Source organism: Gallinula chloropus (assembly GCF_964237585.1).
Source record: "Gallinula chloropus genome assembly, chromosome: 2".
NCBI classification, from domain to species: domain Eukaryota; kingdom Metazoa; phylum Chordata; class Aves; order Gruiformes; family Rallidae; genus Gallinula; species Gallinula chloropus.
The window spans coordinates 101,364,853-101,384,015 of record NC_140086.1 but is presented as its reverse complement, the minus strand read 5'-3'; the positions used below and the strand labels follow the sequence as shown (position 1 = coordinate 101,384,015).

The window sequence follows — 19,163 nt, the reverse complement described above, 5'->3', positions numbered from 1 at the left end:
CATTTGCAAATTAATTGCAGAAGTTAAAAAGGGAAAAGTCCTCTTTTCCTTTGCCAATTGAAAGATCTATTTTCTTGGGGGCTTGTCATAGAAATGAACAAAGTTCAACACTGTTCATAGCATATAAGCACTTTTATTGTTTCTTGCGGAAAAAAAAATCCACACAGATTGCAGATAATGCTGCAAAACCCTGCTCTGCATTTATACAATTAAATCCTTGCTGATTTGTCTTCATTTCTGTTTTAGGGTGATCCTGGTGAGGGACTGCCAGGACCGCCTGGACTGCCAGGCCCCACAGGACCATCTGCTCCTTCCAGAGGATTAGTGAGTATTTGGTTCCTCTGTCAATGAGCTTGGCTTGTCATAGAGGAATCCAGAACTAAATAGGAGGGTTTTTCTCTGGGAAAGTAGCCTGGCTGGCACAGAAATAATCATGTTTTCTACAACACTCATGCAGAAATGCAAATAAGTGTCTGGCTAAAGTGTGTGAGCAATGTAATTTACATAGACATGCAATATTCCCATTTTTAAAAGCCAGCCTGTGTGTGTGTGTGCGCTCCTGTGCAAAAGCAACAATATATGAGGGAGAAAGAGTTTTCTCAAAAAGGTTTTATAAACCTGAATTATTAATTTCTTCCTGTTACTGAACACAGAAATGGTTTGACAGTCACTTACATTTGTTGTCAGTTTATACTACAACACATACCAGCATGGTGACAGTGTTCATATTTTAAATGACTGGTACTCAGGCAATGTTAAAGAAATTCAGATTTATCTCTCTTCTTTACTTGGACCTCTCCCATTGTTTCCATGAGGATATATGTGTATGCAGCTGAAAAAGGAATCTGGCCTGACTTTTCAATTCATGGTGTGGGAGCTGATTTTGCATGTAGACATGGCCCACCACCCGTAGAAGTTCTGTGGTGGACTTTTAAACCAAATTATCTATCTGTCACACTGAGTATTGTATTTAACAAGATACTGTGCAACATATTCCAGTGACCAGAACGGATTATATGCTCCCCTGATCTAGGGTATGCTAAATTACACCAAACTGTTTTTGTAGCATAAAAATAGAGCAACAGTGTTTCGAAGAGCTGCCTCCACTGATACTGACTTCAAAAGACCAGACAGTCAGCACTAGAACATGGGGACAAGATCCTCCAGTCCAATAGCTTTTCTCACTTAAAGGCCAACCTTCCAAATATAGCAGTGAACACTAAGTTCTGCACCACCACAACTTTCTTGCTGTCTGTGATAACAAGTTTCAAGGCGTTTTATTCTGGAGTGAACCAAAACAAAGCTCAGAGCAGCCAGGAGTGCATCCCTGACTCCTGGGCTTTTGAAACATTAGCTTTGGTACCGTTATAACTGATTCAGGTATTGGTTCTCTCTGTACTTTGGCCTGTAGTTTACAATGCATGCACAGATATGAAACTCCTCAAGGACTTGAAATGGGAATCTGTAGTTAATTTACTTTTAAATGAAATTACATTTTTTCATTTTAAATCCAGTGGACCTCAAACACATAGAAAAGTAATATTCCATAATATAGGAAGATGGTTAGAAGCTGCAGAAGCTTGAATCTATGAAATCATTTTATAGATAAGTACAACTAGATTGTGATATTAAAACCAAACAGGTTTTCTAACAAAATATTTTAGAAAATGCTTAAGTATTCCTTTTATAAAATGCCACTTTGGATTCCAGTTGTGGGAATCTCAGAATCTGGCTTTTGAACTGAGAGGCAGACTCATTGAAACAGTGGCTAGTTGTTAGGTATGCATTTTAGGTTATTCTGAATGTTAACAGGTATCTTTCCAAAGTCAAATTTGTCTCAACTATTGCTTCATCTTCAGTTCACTTAAGCAGTCACACAGCATGTGCCTCCTGCAGGATTGTTACCACTATATGTAAATACAGATGTTATCATGGTATATGATTGTTATCTTCTGCAGGTAAATATAGACCTGAGGGTCCACTAAATAAAATCATATGAAACCACAGAAACACAATTTGACTGGTTTTGCTGCATTATAATTTATTTCAGCAGTGCCAGTCTGCTGCAAGGATATTGACTATAACTGTATTTGCAGTAATTGGCAAGCAATATTTTCAGCTGTCGTTTTTAGAAGTGGTATTTTAAAATGGAATTCTCCTAATTTCAGAACAGACTGGAACCTGAAGAATCGGGTTCTGGAGACATTAGTGGAGAGTCTGAGATTTTGAGAGTAAGTATATATTGATGTTTATTTATCATTAGCATAACAAAGAGCCTTAGGTTACTCATCCAGGTTGTACAAAGTCCATTTCACAATGCAAATTTTGTACATGCTTAATCCACAGCACCTAGAAATGCTTTTTAGGGTTTCATTTCAAGATCTGAAAAGTGTATGCAAGTGGAGAAGAAATATGAGAAAGAAATAGGACAACAAATAAATAATTGCAAGAGGAGGTTTAAAATTGGGAAAATGCTTTAATGTGATTCTGATAAGAGTAAAGAGGAGATGGGAATGATACTATTCTTTGGTTGTGGGTTGTTGGGGTTTTTTTGGGGGGGAACCTGTTATAAAAAATAAGCATATTTTCATTAAATACGCTGCAATTTCCACTGTTAATCCATTTTGATGGTTATTTGAACTTCCTTGTCCTTGTTTTTGGGAAGAATTGTTAACATTTATATCAAGGCTGGTAAGCAGAGAGATATGCTTAGTGAAAGTTTGTATGATTTTGATGCACAGGTTTCTGAGTGAGGGTCTCTGGGCTGTGTAACAGCCAGACTTCTGCCATTGTGAAGGAGTAGTCATGCCAGGCAAACCCGAATCTTGGCCATTGGTTAAACTGGGATAGTTAAAGCAGTTGTTGCCTTAAGAGGTTCCCCTCATCCTGGATGTGTCTATCTCAGCTTCAGAAAAAGCTTATATGGTTTGTGAATCTACTAAATTAATTAATTTTGCAGACATAATGTTCAGGAAAGTCATCATCAATTTCGGTTCACTTCAATGGGCTTTGCTATAAAATGCAGATGCTTTATGAGCTTTCAGCTGTGTTCAGGATCAGCAGACTGCAGGAACAGAGCAGAACAAGTGGGATGATGAGTACTGGTTTAACATTTTAGCTTTATCACTCTTAGTATTATGTGCCAACAGCCTCAAGTAAGCTTTGTTTTAGGGGCTGAATTGGTGCGTTGGTCTTGTGCTTTCCCTTCACAAAGAGACAGCACTCAGATGAGCATGGCTCTGGTTGTAAAATGGGACATCTGGTTTGGTTTTCTTGCTCTACTTCTGAGCTGTTAAGTGGCAGAGGAAATATTTGGAGTGAGGATTTTTATTTATTTATTTATTTATTGCTGGACTGGTTTTTTTACAGAAAAGAGGCTTTATTTCCTATACATACTGCACAGAACAATATGTCTCTTTTCGGGAAAAATAACATTAATTAACTAGAACTTGCTGTCAGATCTGGAATTATTTTGTACTTTTATTTTGTTCTTGAGCCTCTTATCTCTAGACAGTCAGCTGGATCTACTTTTACCATGTTCCTTTTGAAAATCCAAATAATAATCTATAAAACATATACTGTGGCTGCAAATAATGTAGTTTTTCATTCAGAGAAACAATCAGATACATGATGAATCAGGCAATATATTACAGTTAGGAAAAAATGTTAGGAAAATGAGAAGTCAAATGATTGAAGATGAGAAGACATAAACGAGACAGTTTTTACTTATCCATCTAGATGAAGTGAGAGAATCTTTTCTGCAGCCTTCGGGCTGGAGCATTTCCACCCTTTTGATTAAAGCTGTTTCCTCAATAGTGCTGTATCCTTCTGAGGAATGAAATCCCTGGATGCCTGTCTCCTGTGAACTCCAGAATGTTATAGCATTCTTAAGCCTTTGTTTTGCAACACATATAGTGATATTTTTCATTCTCTCATACTGTTTTCTGGCTCAAGATTTCTTATCAGTTTCTTCTTTCCTCCAAAGTGCCAAATACCTTATTACCAAGGCTCTCCAGGAGGGAATACATGCTGATAGCTACTTGTCATGCCTAATCTAAGAGACTAGCACTCCATGTAGTTAACAAGGCAGGTGAGCGCTTGGAATAGCTGCCTGCAAAGGGCTCTGTTGACAGTACTGAAAATCCACCAAGACCAACTTTCTAACAGAATCCTGTAGATGATTCTAAGCCAGAATTAAAGACTTCTTGCCTTATCCAAAATTTCAAACGGTGTTTGCTTGCTAATGCAGTCAATAACAAGGGTGGATTTGCATATGAAAGAGAACATTTGCAAACATACTGTTCTCCTAAAGTAACATATTTCATTCACTTTATTAAATTTAAATAGATTTTCTCATGTCAATACAGGATCAATCTTTGAAGCAGAGGTCATTTTTACAGCACTAAGTAGAGTCAGGTCTTGACAATGAACACAGATTCTCAGTGCTCCAGCAATAGCATGGAGAAATCCTTTGAAATGAGTAGGGAAAAAAAATAACCACTTCCCTCTATTCAGTGGTCCCTTTATTTCATTTTAGTTTAGTTTCTTGACATTAGATTATCTCTGAGGTCTTTACTGGGTTACAGAGAGCTGACACAGAATTTGTTGGTTTGTAACTTCCCGCTTGCTGTTGCACGCCATGAGGCGGCACAATTCAGAGAGCAAGGGCAGAGGAGGTCAGTGTGACCCTATGTAAGGAGAGTATCTGTGAACCTAAAATTGGTTCTAATCAAGCAGAAGGGAGGATAATAACCCAAGGTGAGAGTTTTATGAACCTGAACAATCAATGTGAGCTTTTCTTGTTCCGTGTAGATACAAATGAACCTGCACAGGGTCATTTCTAACAATGTTGTTGATTTATCCAGGGTCTTCCTGGGCCACCTGGCCCTCCAGGACTGCCTGGTCTTCCAGGAAAGCCAGCACCTGATTCAGATGTAGGACCTTCTGGGTCACCAGGGGAAGATGGAACTTCTGGTGAACAAGGCCCTGAAGTGAGTACCCATTTGTGCACAAACATTAATGGATTTTCTGTCCTACAACACTAAGTTCTAAGGCTTACAGTCTGTATAATTCTTAATAATAATATTGTTAATTAAAGAGCTTGGATTTTATGCACATTTTTAAACAAACAAACAAAATAATAATCCAAACCTCCAGTTAACCAAAGGACATTATTCCACAGCAAGATGGCATTCAGCAGACATAAATTGGTGCATCTAGACCATAATAAATACAGCGTAAGGATGCTTTTGCCAACACAAAATATGGCGAAGGATTATTTTTCCTGTGGTGCTTTCAGGAAAATGAAGTTTGCTTATTCACTTACATTATCTGTAGGGGTTTTTTAGCATAAATAGAATTCTCCTCTTTCTGGAACTCTCTTCCTTCTTTTTTTTTCAACTATGTAGAAACACTTATTCCTATGGACATGTGAAATGCAGTAGTACTGTTAAAAAGGTTGCTAAAAGTTTGAGCGTTACTTATTTCTTAATAAATCCTCAGTAAAGTAAGTGCTTTTTCAGAGAAGAAAACATTTTTTTCAGAATTGCTCAGCTCCATTAATCCTCTCTGGAACTATATTTACAAATATGGTTCCTTTATTCCCTATCAACCATGTGCCAGTAGCAGTTGTTCTCAGGACAGATTTGATCTATATGTTCATGTTGCCTTCAAAGTGGGTCAAAATTTCTGTATCTGACAATGTGCAATGTAACAATGTTCTGTATCTGACAAAACTGTCAATTGGCGTATATTAGATAAGTGTATCGGTGACGCGTGTTAAAGAGGCAATCTCATTGCATCTCAGCTATGCTGGGTTTTTTGAGGATCCAGAAGTTGGAAGTTCATACAAAATTTCAAAATGTGGGTATGGTAAATTTTAAGTGTCTGGCCATTGAGGTAGAAGGCAGCATCCTTTGTGGAGAGGAAGCACCTGAAAACCTTTTAAATGGGATCTAAGACGTGCATGCATGGGAACCCAATGGAAACCGAGAGCTGAGAATGTGTGGACCCTGTAGGGAAACATTGAGAATAGCCTGAATTGTTAATATATCTCACTTAGAGCTGCAAGGAGGTTCCTCTGTCCAGCACCTCAGAGCTCTATGCTGAAAGCTATCTCTTTTCTGTCAGGAGTTAGGTCTCATACTCTCAAGCTACAAAGGAATTAAAGCATCACAAATTTTGCTTCATCCAAGCTAAAGATGTGAAGAGCCCACTGTTTGGTTGAAAAGAGCTGTAGCTCTCCACTGTCCAGCACAATGGGCACACTGCTAGCATGCCTTCCCCACATTCAGTTTATCCTGCCATACACATAGACTCAGTCCTTGCTGGACATTTTCTGCATTGACCACAAATAGGAAAAATTTCCACTGCCCAGCCACTATTTTTCAAAATTCTTTATGGTATGTCAGACCCTGTCTCCCTGGCAGTGAAAGGAGATGAGGAGCTCATCCATGAATACATACCAGATCAGCACTGGGTAGGTTACTGGCCATCACAGTCCTTAACTCCAGGACAGAGCTTGTATACTTGCTTTGTTTATTTTTTTTATTTGTTGACAGGTTATTTTTTCCTTAAAAATCCTAAGCTTGGCTGAGAATTCATGAGATCAGTGTCATGAGACTGAGTCTTTTTTATTTCCTATTTGGACTGTGAAATTTAGTATTTCTGACAAACCTGTTTTCATGGATTTGGGTTTGCTCATTTGGAAGCAGAAAGGTTGGAAACTTGTTATTTCAGTTAAAAACTGAGATTCTCACTTGACTGGGGAGGATATCCAATGTTGCTAGACTTCCAATAATAGTTTAAGACTCCAGCATTTTTGGAGAGTAATAGCAAACTTGTTGAAGTGAGAGTTTTTTTTTCATTGAAGTCAGGGTGTTTTTAAGATATGCCATAAGTATAGAATCATAGAATTATCTTAGTTGGAAGGGACCCTTTAGATCATTAAGTCAAACCATCACCCTAACCTGCCAAACCCCACTAAACCATGTGCTTAAGTACCACACTTAACCATCTGTTAAATACCTCCAGGGATGGAGACTCCACCACCTCCCTGCAGCCCATTCAAATGCCTAACAACCCTCTCTGTGAAGGAGTTTTTCCTAATATCCAATCTAAACCTCCCCTGGCATAATTTGATGCCATTTCTTCTTGTCCTATCACTTGTTACTAGGGAGAAAAGGTCAGCCCCTGCCCCTCCATAACCTCCTTTCAGGCAGTTGTAGAGAACACTTAGGTCTCCCCTCAACCTCCTTTTCTCCAGATCCCAATAGCTGCACTCAGTCACCTTCAACATGAGATACAGTGATCCAAATTAATATAAACTGCTTTTTGTTCTTGTGATACAAAAAACCCCAAAAAAACATATAAACTTGAAGCATGTATGAAAAATAAGCAATTAAGAGACAGTAGTTCCAAATACCTATGGGCGTTAGCCTGCCTAGGAAAACGCATGAAGTTTGGAAAGGTGAAAATTACCCCTCTCACACCCTCCTCCCAACAGCTTAAATAGAGTAAGATGAATTGGGATAGGTTTTTGTGAACTAACTGCATAGATGCAGAAGTGTGATTCTGTTAACATAAATACACACTTTTGACTTTAGTTTCTCTCTCCTTCCCCATGTCTACTGATACAACAAATCTACTGACTGTAACCAGGATGATGCTCAAAAAAGGCTGAAATGCTGGCTAGACTTCATCAAACTGTTATTCTCTCAGCAGTTGTTTGGAGTTTTTTTTCCCTGAATCTGACAGATCAAATTGTATTGATGATTATGACTCAATTTTAAGAAAATTTATTGTCAAGTCTTGTAAAATAGACAGCCACCCTAGTGTTTTATTTGCTGTATTTGACAAAGTGTAGTGTTAGATTAAAAGTTCCTCTATAATAGTGTCTTTTCTAGTCAAAATGTAATTTCAACTTCATGGCTGTGGCTGTTCCTATATGTGTAGAAGAAAAAGTAACTAGAATGGGCTAGGACGTTTTGTTAAAATTTGTCATGAGGCAATAATGTAAAAGGAATTCAAAGAAAACAGACAAATACCTGTTGCTTCGTCTTCTATTTTTAAAGATGAATGTGTTTTGTCTTGTGCAGTCTAGGATTTCACTGGCTTGTGTGCAGGCTTAAGTCCTTGCTAAATCAAGAACTTTTTGATCTCTTGAGTAACATGTCTTGGAAAACCTTTGGGTAAAGGCTGCCTTTTGTAGTGGGAAACACTGCTTCACTAAATGCTCCACATTGCATCTGGTACTGATGTAATATTGATCTGATGAAATATGTATTTTCTAAATGGTGCCTGAAGTTAAATTGCCTCATTACATTGTAAAAGGATATTTTCTATGGGTTTTTTTTCTTTAAAATAGCTCACATATACATTAATACACCCCGAAGTGAATAACAAATCTCCAGCTGTTGCTTGCTAGCTACCTAAGAGACACTATTCAAAAGCTGTAAAGGAAATAAGTAATTTTAGAACAATGAAACTTAAAATTGCTAAGCACTATAGGGGAAATGGTGACTATAATTTAGGACAATTATTGTTGTTAGCCCAACTTCTAATCCTCTTTTGTCTATGTACAACAGAACATAATACGTACGTGTTAGAAACATCCTGAAAATATTTCTGATTTTTTTAACATTAAAAATAGTCTGTTAGTTGTTCTATCACATAGAGTGCATCCCAAGGGCAAAAACAGATGCGAAAAAGTCAGGACAGCAGGGAAAATGAGGCCTTTATGACCATTCTGAAAACATGCAGGAAAAAGAATTTGATAGGACTAGGGGCAGTGGTTTTAAATTAGAGCAGGATAGGTTTAGATTCGACATTAGGAAGAAGTTCTTTACTGTGAGGGTTGTGAAACACTGGAAGAGGTTCCCCAGAGTGGTGGTGGAGGCCCCATCCCTGGAGATATTCAAGGTCAGGCTTGATGGGGCTCTGAGCAGCTTTATCTAGTGATGTACCTGCTTACTGCGAGAGGGGTTGGACTAGATGAGCTTTAAAGGTCCCTTCCAACCTAACGCATTCTATGATTTCTATATCATCTGCAACCATTTATATCCTTTCCCAAAATAAGGTGAATAAATGGATAAAAGATTTTGAGAGGCCAGAATGCACAGCTATATATTTAATTAAATTATTTCAGAGCCCACTTTTAAAAAAAGAAAACTGAAGGACATGCAAATATGTATGTAACTGTTCACTTTCTTGCTAGTATAGTTATTGTGGGCAGGATTTTAATACCTGTGCTGATTGTCTGGTTGACTCTGCAAAGCCAGTTTTTCCAAGTCTGGCTGCTCTAACAAATGCATGATAGGTCATGGGTACAACACAGGAATTCGAGTGGGGAACTAAATATACATTTCTCAAGGCAAAATAACAGGAAGGCATGACACAGAAAACCTAGACCACTTTCTGAATTTGCCAATAACAACATTTTCTCAGCTAGGTCTCACTAGGCACTGACGTTGCCAAAAGTGCAGATGGCTGAAGTGCACATGGATTTCAACGCCATTGCATCTGCAGTAGTATTGTCAAAACTATTCAGATAACACCATTATTTTGCATGCTAACATTATATTTACATTATGTTTATGGTTTTCATTATTATTTTGTGATTGATATATTTTTCTATTAAAATGTATTTAAATACTGTTTTGATACAAAGCCAAACTCTCAGCAGAAAAGAAATACAAATGTTAGAAATGTTGGGTGCTACCTGGTGCTAAACATGAGTTTTTCATAATGCTGTATCATCAGTTGGTCCAAAATACTTACCTGCATGTGCTAGAAAGAGGGGATTCAAGTGGCACCTGCCTTAGATTTACTATCATCTACAGGGTCCTCAAGGTCCTCCTGGTCTTGATGGAGTAGTTGGCCCAATAGGACAGAAGGGAGAAAAGGTAAGTTAAATGTCTGTCTTGTTCCTACTTCAGTGGAAAATCTTTGTGGATTCTTGGCTGCAAAAATCATAAATAGTTGTCCCTGCAACACAGTGTTAGCTGACTTCAGGGTTTTTTTAATTGAATTTTTATTACTAACTGCTTATTAGAACACTTCTCAGAAGGCATATTCAGAAATCCAGAATTAACTTTTGGGTATAGTTGCATTTTCTGCAGCATGCAATATTCAAAGTGCAATATGAGCTACTCTTGTGATGCACCAGTAAAAAGCTAGTCATGACTTGACTCGTGCAGGTGAGTCTGTAGGGACAAAGAAAGAACTCCAGCTAGTCTAGACTGCCACAGACTGATGCCATATTCCCTGCAGAAAACACCCTCTGTGGAACATAATGGGGCAAGTGGAATTATTTGAGTTTGGATTCTATAGACCAGTGACACATCAAGATCTGTATACATCTGCAGCAGCTTGTAATTGTCTTAACTGCTGACTACTGCACTGCTGCTGCCCCCAGCTATGATATCGCACCCCACAATTTGTGTCAGATCCAGCCTTCACTCACATCTTGATAAGACATTTCAGTAGCCTAACCTGGCAACAAAGGGTCACTCAGCCTCACGTTAACTTGCTGCACTGGCTGGCTTCATGCATGATCAGATGAGCATTATGGTCAGAAAAAGGTGAGGAGAGGGTAACATATAAATGAAAGCAAGGCATAGTAGCATCCAGCAGATAGGTTTTCTTCTGTTGCCATAGAACCAAAACCTACATATTGCAAAACTGACAGTCTTTCTAAGTTTCCCCAAATTACTGCATCCATTTCTTTTGCACTCCATTTCAAGAAGTATGTGGAGAAGACAGAGATGGTGCAGAAGAGAGCTATGGAGATGGCCAGGGGCCTTGAGTACCTGACTGATGAGGAGAGACTGAAGGTGTTTAAACCATTGAATCTGGCAGGATACAAAGGCATGAACAGATAAAAATATATAATTATAAACCTTTAATGAGGGCTAATGAGTCTGCTTTTGAAATACTGAATCCTTTTTTGGAACCCCATTTCAAGAAGGACATGGAACAGACAAAGACTACAGGAAAACTTCATTATTGAATTTCTACACCACACCCTGTGGTAGAAGAACTTGAAAGCAGATTCCTGAGTGTACATTGAAAGGTCACATATTGTAAAGAAAATGAAAAGACAAGTCCTAAATGGCCAGAATATTGAGATCTATTTATTTTTTTTACATCACAAAGTTTGTTCTTTTTTCATTTCCCCTTGAGACTGAAGGACCTGAGTTGTGATCTCAAAAGCCTAAGGTTGAAAAAATTGCAACACTCCTGGGAAATATCAGCTATCCAGAAAATACAGTATGTATGTTAAATGTCCTGGAGCCATGCTGCCCCTCCCCAGCTAGCCCCTTTTCAGGCAAAACATGATGTCATGGTATGGAATACCCACTTTCATTGGTCTGGGACAGCTGTCCTGGCTGTGTCCCGCCCAGCTTCCTGGATGCCCCTCATGAAGCTGGAAAGTCCTTGACTGCTTGGCTGCATCAGTGTGTTACCAGCACTGCTGTCACCCTAACTTCCAAACACAGCCCTACTCTAGCAAATACAAAGAAAATTAACTTTATTCTAGCCAAACCCAGGACAATTAATAAGGACAGAAGCTTGCCAATATGACAACTAATTTTGTTAGATTCAGTGCAATTTGTAACATAAGTATTTGCATGCCATGATTTTCTGTCTATCCCATGAACTAGAAGTAACAAAACCAGTATCTAACTGAAGTGTATGAAAGCAAATCAAATGGTTTGACTTCTGCAGAGGAGCCCTAAAATCATACTAGTCATCACATCCTGTGTTTGGAATAGTGCCCTAGACAACTTGTGATTGGTTTCTGCTTGTTATATCCAGTGAGAGGTTTGACATTTAAGTTCTGGAGCATGAGGATATGACCTACCATGCTTAATTCTGTGAGCTCCAGACCTTTAAAATTTGCAGCAATAATTGAAATGCAAGATTTCATCCTGTCTGCATACAAGACCAGAGCTATTCATTTGTTATTCTAACTCTTGAATTACATATTTTCTTTTCAACTAAGAGGTTTAATGTATCATGTAAAGGACATTATGACATCAAATTAAACAGCACAGATACCGGTGGGTATTTAATTAAGCAATAATGTCATAAATGTATTCTTGTTGCCTGTCTAATGTTCTTACTCTAAGTAACTAGGATTGGTTTTCTTTTCCAGGGTGAACGAGGTCTTCCTGGTTCTGTGGGTCCAAAGGTAAAAATAAAAAAAAAACCAAACAACCCCCCCTCTCTCCCCGCCCCCCCCTCCTCCCCCCCAAAGACAGAGTCTTTATAGCATAACAGTATATTCAAATATAGGACATTACTGAAAAGGGCTGCAAAGTCTAAAATGTTATTATTGTGAAGCCTAGCAAGATCAGCAAACTTGGCTTCTTAGCTGGCCAAAGTACTAAATGTCTAAGGAGCGTGGGCAGGAGATGACAGAGATGATTCTTCCCTCTTTTTGGCTCTGGTGAGACCAAACTTGGAGTATTGTGTTCAGCTCTGGGGCCCTCAGCATAAGAAAGACATAGATCTGCTTGAGCAGGTCCAGAGAAAGGCCGTGAAGATGATTAGGGGGTTGACCCATCTCTGGCAGTGTTCAAGGCCAGGTTGGATTGGGCTTTGGGCAGCTTGGTTTAGTGGAGGATGTGGAAGGTGGGTCTGCCTGTAGCACAGGCGTTGGAACTAGATCCCTTCAAACCCAAAACATTCTATGATTCTACTTACTTACGTATACTTATGCATGTTCAGTATACCAATAGACTGATCTCTTGTTTTAGGGTGATACTGGAGTCAGTGGATCAATAGGTCCCAAAGGAGAAGCTGGTGCTGTTGGGTCTCCTGGGAAACCTGGACCACCTGGGCCCCCTGGACCTCCTGGGCCCCCTGGACCTCCTGGACCCCCAGGACTAAGCTATGGTTTGGGATTTGAGGTATTTTGCTATTATGGGTCTTGTAGCTATGGATCTACTTCCTTCAGAGGAGGGAGAGTGTAATAATCTGTATATTTCACAGCTATTTAAGGCTGAATTGATGACAGAATCATTTCCTCTGGATTGAAATTTGCCTATAAGTAGCCTAAAATTCCCTTTACATTTGACCATATCATTGGCCATGCTTATGTCATAGAAGCCATGGATTTCTTTGAGCAATTTTCATGAAACTATTCAGTAGTAACTGTGTTCAGATGCTATATTTCATAGTTATATTATTGTTAATATAAAATACTCAAATAGCATACAACAAGAGAAGACTTCTTTAGCAATTTTTTTCCATGTAAATATTTTACAGCAATCATATAAATATGCATAGGGACCTGACAGTATTCATTAAAATTGAACTGCAGGTCCCCCTTAAGAAGCTATGACTTATCCTATGCTGTCATTCTTGAGGCCATTCTTGAGTTTAGGCACATCACTTGCGTAATGTTTAAATACAGAGACATTTGGGCATTTGCATCTTGTTGGATGTTTGTGACCTCATAGTTTGTTCCACTCAGGAGAAAAACATTCTATTAAAGAAATAAAGAAACTGCAGATGCTACTCTTTCTACTTCTGAAAATAATACCTTCATCACTTTGAAATATGACATCTGGCCAGCTCAAGATGAGACAACTGCTCATTGAAATGATCTTCCTGTAGAATAGTACAGAAAGGCAAAGGGATACATGCAGGTTCAGGAACTAGAGCTGCTTACGTCTTTGTGAAGAGAGGGTAACAAATTGTGTACATCAACATTCACATATAAGTCTTCCTTTTTCTTCTTTTTCCATGCACTTTTCATTTCTGATTTAGCTGTTTGCCTGAGTAAAGTATTTCCAGAGCTTTCAGGTTATGTCATGGGATATAATACAAGTTTGCATAGAAACTCGAGAGCAGTTTCATCAGAGCAGTAAGCAATGTTTGATGAAAACTACTGTCCACTTGTAGAACTGCTGCAATAAACTGGTGGTGCTTAAAAGATGCCATTTTACTTACATATGTATCTACATGTAGTATCTACAGTACTCCTTTTGCATTTCTTTTTTCTTTACTCTAGAGAGACTTCGAATCTCCTCCAAGTACTCAAAACAGTACAGCATGAAATCGAAGTGCACACTCTTTTGTATTATCTTAGGCACACTACAAAAGCTGGTACAGTCTCTCCTGAATAAATAAGTACTTGTCTCAAAGTGAGATAAGGACTACTGATAAGCCATAACATCATCCTAGGCCTGATCTGAGTTTTAGACCAGGGTGATGGCTTCTCTGACTTCTGTGACTCTTGAGGATCCAGTGTTAAGAGGTTCTCCACTCTTCCCCATTCACACTATTTCAGTAGAAGCCAACTTTGCCTCATTAGGCCACCAAAGAGTTCCTTTGCAAGTAGGTACTTAGTACCAAACTTCCTTCTGATACCTTCCTTAGTCTCAGAGGAGTGAAGCCAGCAGATGAGCAGGAGGGACTGAAAACTGGAAGTCCCCGCTTTTATGTACACAAGACAGATGGATCCCTGTTCTAACTGCAGCAACAATATCTTGACTGGCTTCATCTTGAACTTCATTTAGCCCAAACAGAATTGGCATGATTATCATTTCCCTGAGACGAATGCTACTGTTAACAGGCTTGCTAGTTCTAGCTGATCTTTTGGATGCCTACCCTGCCATCTGTTAAGGCAGCATCATGGCCTGCCAGATCGTTAGGGTAACACTACCTTTTGGTTGGCAGTCTGTTTATTGCTGTGACGCTGTTTCTGCAAAACATTCCTGTTAGCACTTGTTAGCATCTGTGATCAGCTATGTGCAAAAAACAAATGGCATGGGATTTGCTAGCACTTATGCTTGCCAAATGAGTGGTTTGAGCTGCAGAAGGTAACTGGTAAATCCATCACACACATGCAGATGTCAAAAGGGATGCTGTGTTATATAAAGCAGGCACCAAGCACTCAACACTTAAACAAGCCACACAGAGTATCAGCAGACTTTCTGTTGATATTTGATATACTGATAGCTGATGGAAGAGCAAAATGAAAGTCTAAATAACATTTAATCTCAGGTTGCACAAAGGGACTTGAGCCAGCCTGATACCTCTCTGTCTCCCACCTTCCCCAAATAGGACCTGATTCCAGCTGTGTGCTTCTTCTGCTACTTTTGTTGCTGCTCTCATGAAGGGCAAAATAATGAGGTCACTCTTTTCACTGGAGTCAGATCAGTTGATGTTTTCTGTAATTTTGGATTTAAGTTGTCATTCCATATTGGCTTAAGCTGCTCTAATTGGACTGCCACCCTCTCCCCTATACCATCTCCAGACTACACCAGACCTATGGTAATCTGAGCTATTTCAAGTCACTAACTAGCAGAAAACTAAGTAGGCAAGGAGTATGTGTCCTCTAAGCATGATAAACTGATAAAAGGACTCATTGTCACTGAGAGGAAGATATTCTGCTTTGCTCCTTCTCCAGTCTGCAGCCAATCCTGGCTCATGCTTGCCCTTTGCATGCACTAACTCCAGTCTTCCATCAATTCTTCCACAATCAATTTTAATTTACTAAACTTTTAGAGAACCATCCCACCCCCAAAGAGTAATGTATTTTCTGCCATTTTAGTGATTTAAAGTGCATTACAGGAAAGTGAGAGCATTCAACACATGGAATTTATGTTGAAAATGAAAGCTGTATGGCTGTGAACAAGGATGTGAAGAAATATCAAAATTTTCCCTTTTCAGAAGAAAGAGGAAACTAAGCCAGCACAGCTGCATTTAAAACTGCAGCTAAAAGCAACTGAACAGTTTCCTCGTGGCATGGTTCATCCAGATGGTTTGAAGCACAGTCTAACTAGTTCTAGATTAGACAGACATAAGACAAGGGATAGGAACATATGGCTGGGATGGTGCATGAGGTAAAACAGATCATTATGGCAGCCTGTAATTTTATTTCTTTGACTGATTTGTAACTGGCAGCTCCTGGTTCTGCTGTGGATTTGGAATGTCCCAGAACAAGAGCTGGGGGAGGTTGTTGCTTTCCATGTAGTCTCCTTTAAAACCCCTAGAAAATCTCCATGGGAAATATGGTTACTGCTGTAAAGGTCTTCAACTTCACAGGGATATTTCTGAAGTCAGCAGAGGGCCACAACAATGGGCAGTGGGCAGAACGTGGCCTATATAGAAAGACTTGGGGAACCAAGCTTCCTTAGTCTGGGAAAGGCTTAAGCATTTTAGTAGCCTTCTGATACCTAAAGGACATTACTGAGAAGACACACGGTGGTGCACAAAGTGATGAGAAACAACAATCATAAACTGAAGCAGGGGAGGTTCTGACTTGATATAAGGAAAATATTTTTCACCTTGATGACAGCCAGGCGTTGGAACACGTGCTTATCGAGGCTGCATGACCTCCATCTCTGGAGGGTTCCAAGATTGGAGGGGATAAAGCCCTGACCAATGCAATTCAAATTCAGTGTTGATGTTGCTTTCAACAGGAGGTAACCTCTGCTATCCCTCACAACATAACTCTATATTTTTGTGAGAGAACTCTTTTTTTCTTCCCAATTGAATCTCAGTAAGCTGGATGTGAGGCGGGAGTTCAACATTCAATGGTGACAATTAGAAAAGATCTTTATTTTTGAATGATTGCTGCTCTTAACAAACTGTGAGTCCTCCCTGTCTTAAATCAGTTGCGTAACCCTTACTAGTCACTACAGCCTTTCAGTAGCCAGGTGGCTGGTAAACACCAAACAGAAAAGTACTGCTACAGCATGGTTAAACATAGCACGTGCTTAAAACTGTAATGTTGTCTCACTTCTGCCTGATGCTGTCCAGCCTGAAGTGCGGGAGAAATGGCATCAAATTGGCAGGACTGTAAAGACCAGAGTTTCTCTAAGGAAGATTGACATGCCTTTATCACATCTGAGCCAAGTGATTTCTGGAACATTGTGCATTGGTCAAAAAACAAAGCTAATGAGAAAAGATAAAAATACATGTGTTCAGTATCTTTCCAGTTTTTTACATGACTCCAGAAAAGAGTAGTTGAAAAACATAGAGGAGGAAAAAAAAAAAGAGAGGGAAAAAAAAAGAAGATAAATTCTTAAATTTTGTAGTATTTTTTCTCTTCCATTAGGATATGGAAGGATCAGGTGGCATGGGCCTGTTAAGTGAATCTAGAATTCCAGGATCAAGAGGGCCAAAGGTAAGTGGATGCTGTTGATTTCAGTTGTTTTCTTTGTGGGTTTTTTTTCTTTCAAAAACAAGCGTTCTACTCTTTGCTTTTTGGAAATGCATACCCCCCCTTAGCTATAGATTTGGAGTCACTTTACTGCACTTGATTCAGTTCTCTAGAATGATGCTACAATAACTGTCCTTCAAAGAGTCTGAATGGTATTTCTCTGATACTTGGTTAGATGAAGATTTTTAGATACTGCTTTGGTACAGTTTTGAGTGTTTAAAAGATTAAATAGGGATTTTTTGTATTACATACTTCTCTGTTTCTTGCTTTACCCTAATAGATGCCCTTCCTGCATATACAGATGAATGAAACTGAAATGTTATGATTTGACAATCAATCAAATGTGCATAATCTGAAATACCACTCAAACTAAAAAAAAAAATGTTCCCAATAGCATAGAAACAATGCCGCAGAAGAAGAGACGTTTTTCCCTCAGTCAGCAAGGGTAAGGAGAATTTTGCTAGTGTAGGCTGCTTAAAAAACCAAACAAGTAGGGAATATGGGCATACAGTGCAACAGTGCTTACCAGATCCTTTAGATTTATCTTCACTCTTAGCAATAACATCAAAACTTCAGTCTATGATGTCTTCCCTAAAGCAGACAATTATCCAGCATTCCTCCTTCCAGAAATACCTACATTGCTCTAGTTTGGTCTTTAGAAGTCCTGCCCCATGCTCACTCCAAAAGAAATGTTTAGGCTAATCCTTAGGAGAAGCCTTTTCACTAGGAAGTTGGTGCAAAACCAGGGCAATTTGCCCGGGGAGGTGGTGGAAGCTCTATTCTTGGAAGACTTTGCTGGACAAAGCCATGACTGATCTGATCTAGAGCTAGTGATGTGCCTAGACTAGATGGCCCCCAGAGGCCCTGTACAACTCTGTTTCTATGATTCCGTGAATCATCAGAAATTAAATGAACACTGGAGACAGGAACAAGTTTGAGAAGCTCTTTATTGTGCTGGTTTAAATTACTAGTAGTTGTGAGTCACTGAAATGATAGCTGACTCAGTTTAATATCCTAGAGATCTTTGCCCCCTCTTATATCTTTTCCTAGATACTAAAATTGTGTTACAAAAATACAGTTACAAAACTATGAATAGAGTTATTCAGTTGAAACAAGCTAGTGTCCAAAAGATGTTCAAAATGAGTTCCAAAACTGCCCATTCTGACCTGTCTAACCAACAGCCTTACTCTCACTTTTGTCTTTGTAACAGGCATTGTTTCCTCATAGTTCATAAATACTGAAAAAAAAAATTGTCTTATTTTAGCTGAAAAAAATCCTGGAATTTTGTTTTCCTGTTACTGGTTCATCACTCCACAATGTTTGAGTTGGTAAAGAAGGCACAAGAGAACTTTCCTGTAATCATGAAGATTGTTATTCAAACTTTTGAATAATAACTTTTTTGAACAATAAAAAAACTACTTTGAACAATAACTTTTGAATAACAATGCTGCATGAAAGCATTATGAGATACTTATACCCTATGACAGCTCCATAGGTTCCTGACTGATTGAAAACATAGTATCTGCTTCTAAGAGGGCTGTAACACAAATTGCATTTATTTACAATATATTTTTATGTCCTGAATTTTTTATTATTCTTTTATGAGAGAGTAGTGGTTATGTTTTGAGGTAGAAGTTTCAAATTTATTTTGTTTGTAGACTCAGTTATAATTTCCAGGGCTTCTATTGCCTCTCTTTCACAGATCACTGTAAAATTTTGTTGGTGTTCAGTTTATATGTGCTTTGTCTTTATATTTTAGTTAGACAATCTTTTTTTTTATTTTTTTTAAATTCAACTTTCTACAATGATCAATGTGAACAATCAGATTCATAATTGTACTTTACAACTGATGACACCATACAGAGACAAGAATAATTTGCATCCACAAATGTTTGTTTCAAGATGCTTTTAAACCTAGAAAGACAATGACATGTTGCCTCAAAACTAGTAACTTAATTTTGGCCAAAGATGAAAATTCAAAAAA

General features: G+C 38.7%; 1 protein-coding gene across 1 annotated transcript in view; it reads left to right on the top strand.

Annotated features, from left to right (window-relative positions):
* The window catches only part of COL15A1 (collagen type XV alpha 1 chain), a gene marked incomplete at both ends in the record, with an annotated part of 180,159 nt that overhangs the window by 102,821 nt on the left and 58,175 nt on the right, over nt 1-19,163 (top strand). Inside the window, 7 exons of the mRNA XM_084260640.1 lie at nt 247-324; nt 2,169-2,231; nt 4,866-4,991; nt 9,840-9,902; nt 12,158-12,193; nt 12,762-12,914; nt 17,075-17,143. Coding sequence (XP_084116766.1) covers nt 247-324; nt 2,169-2,231; nt 4,866-4,991; nt 9,840-9,902; nt 12,158-12,193; nt 12,762-12,914; nt 17,075-17,143 — 588 coding nt within the window. The remainder of the gene's footprint in view (nt 1-246; nt 325-2,168; nt 2,232-4,865; nt 4,992-9,839; nt 9,903-12,157; nt 12,194-12,761; nt 12,915-17,074; nt 17,144-19,163) is intronic.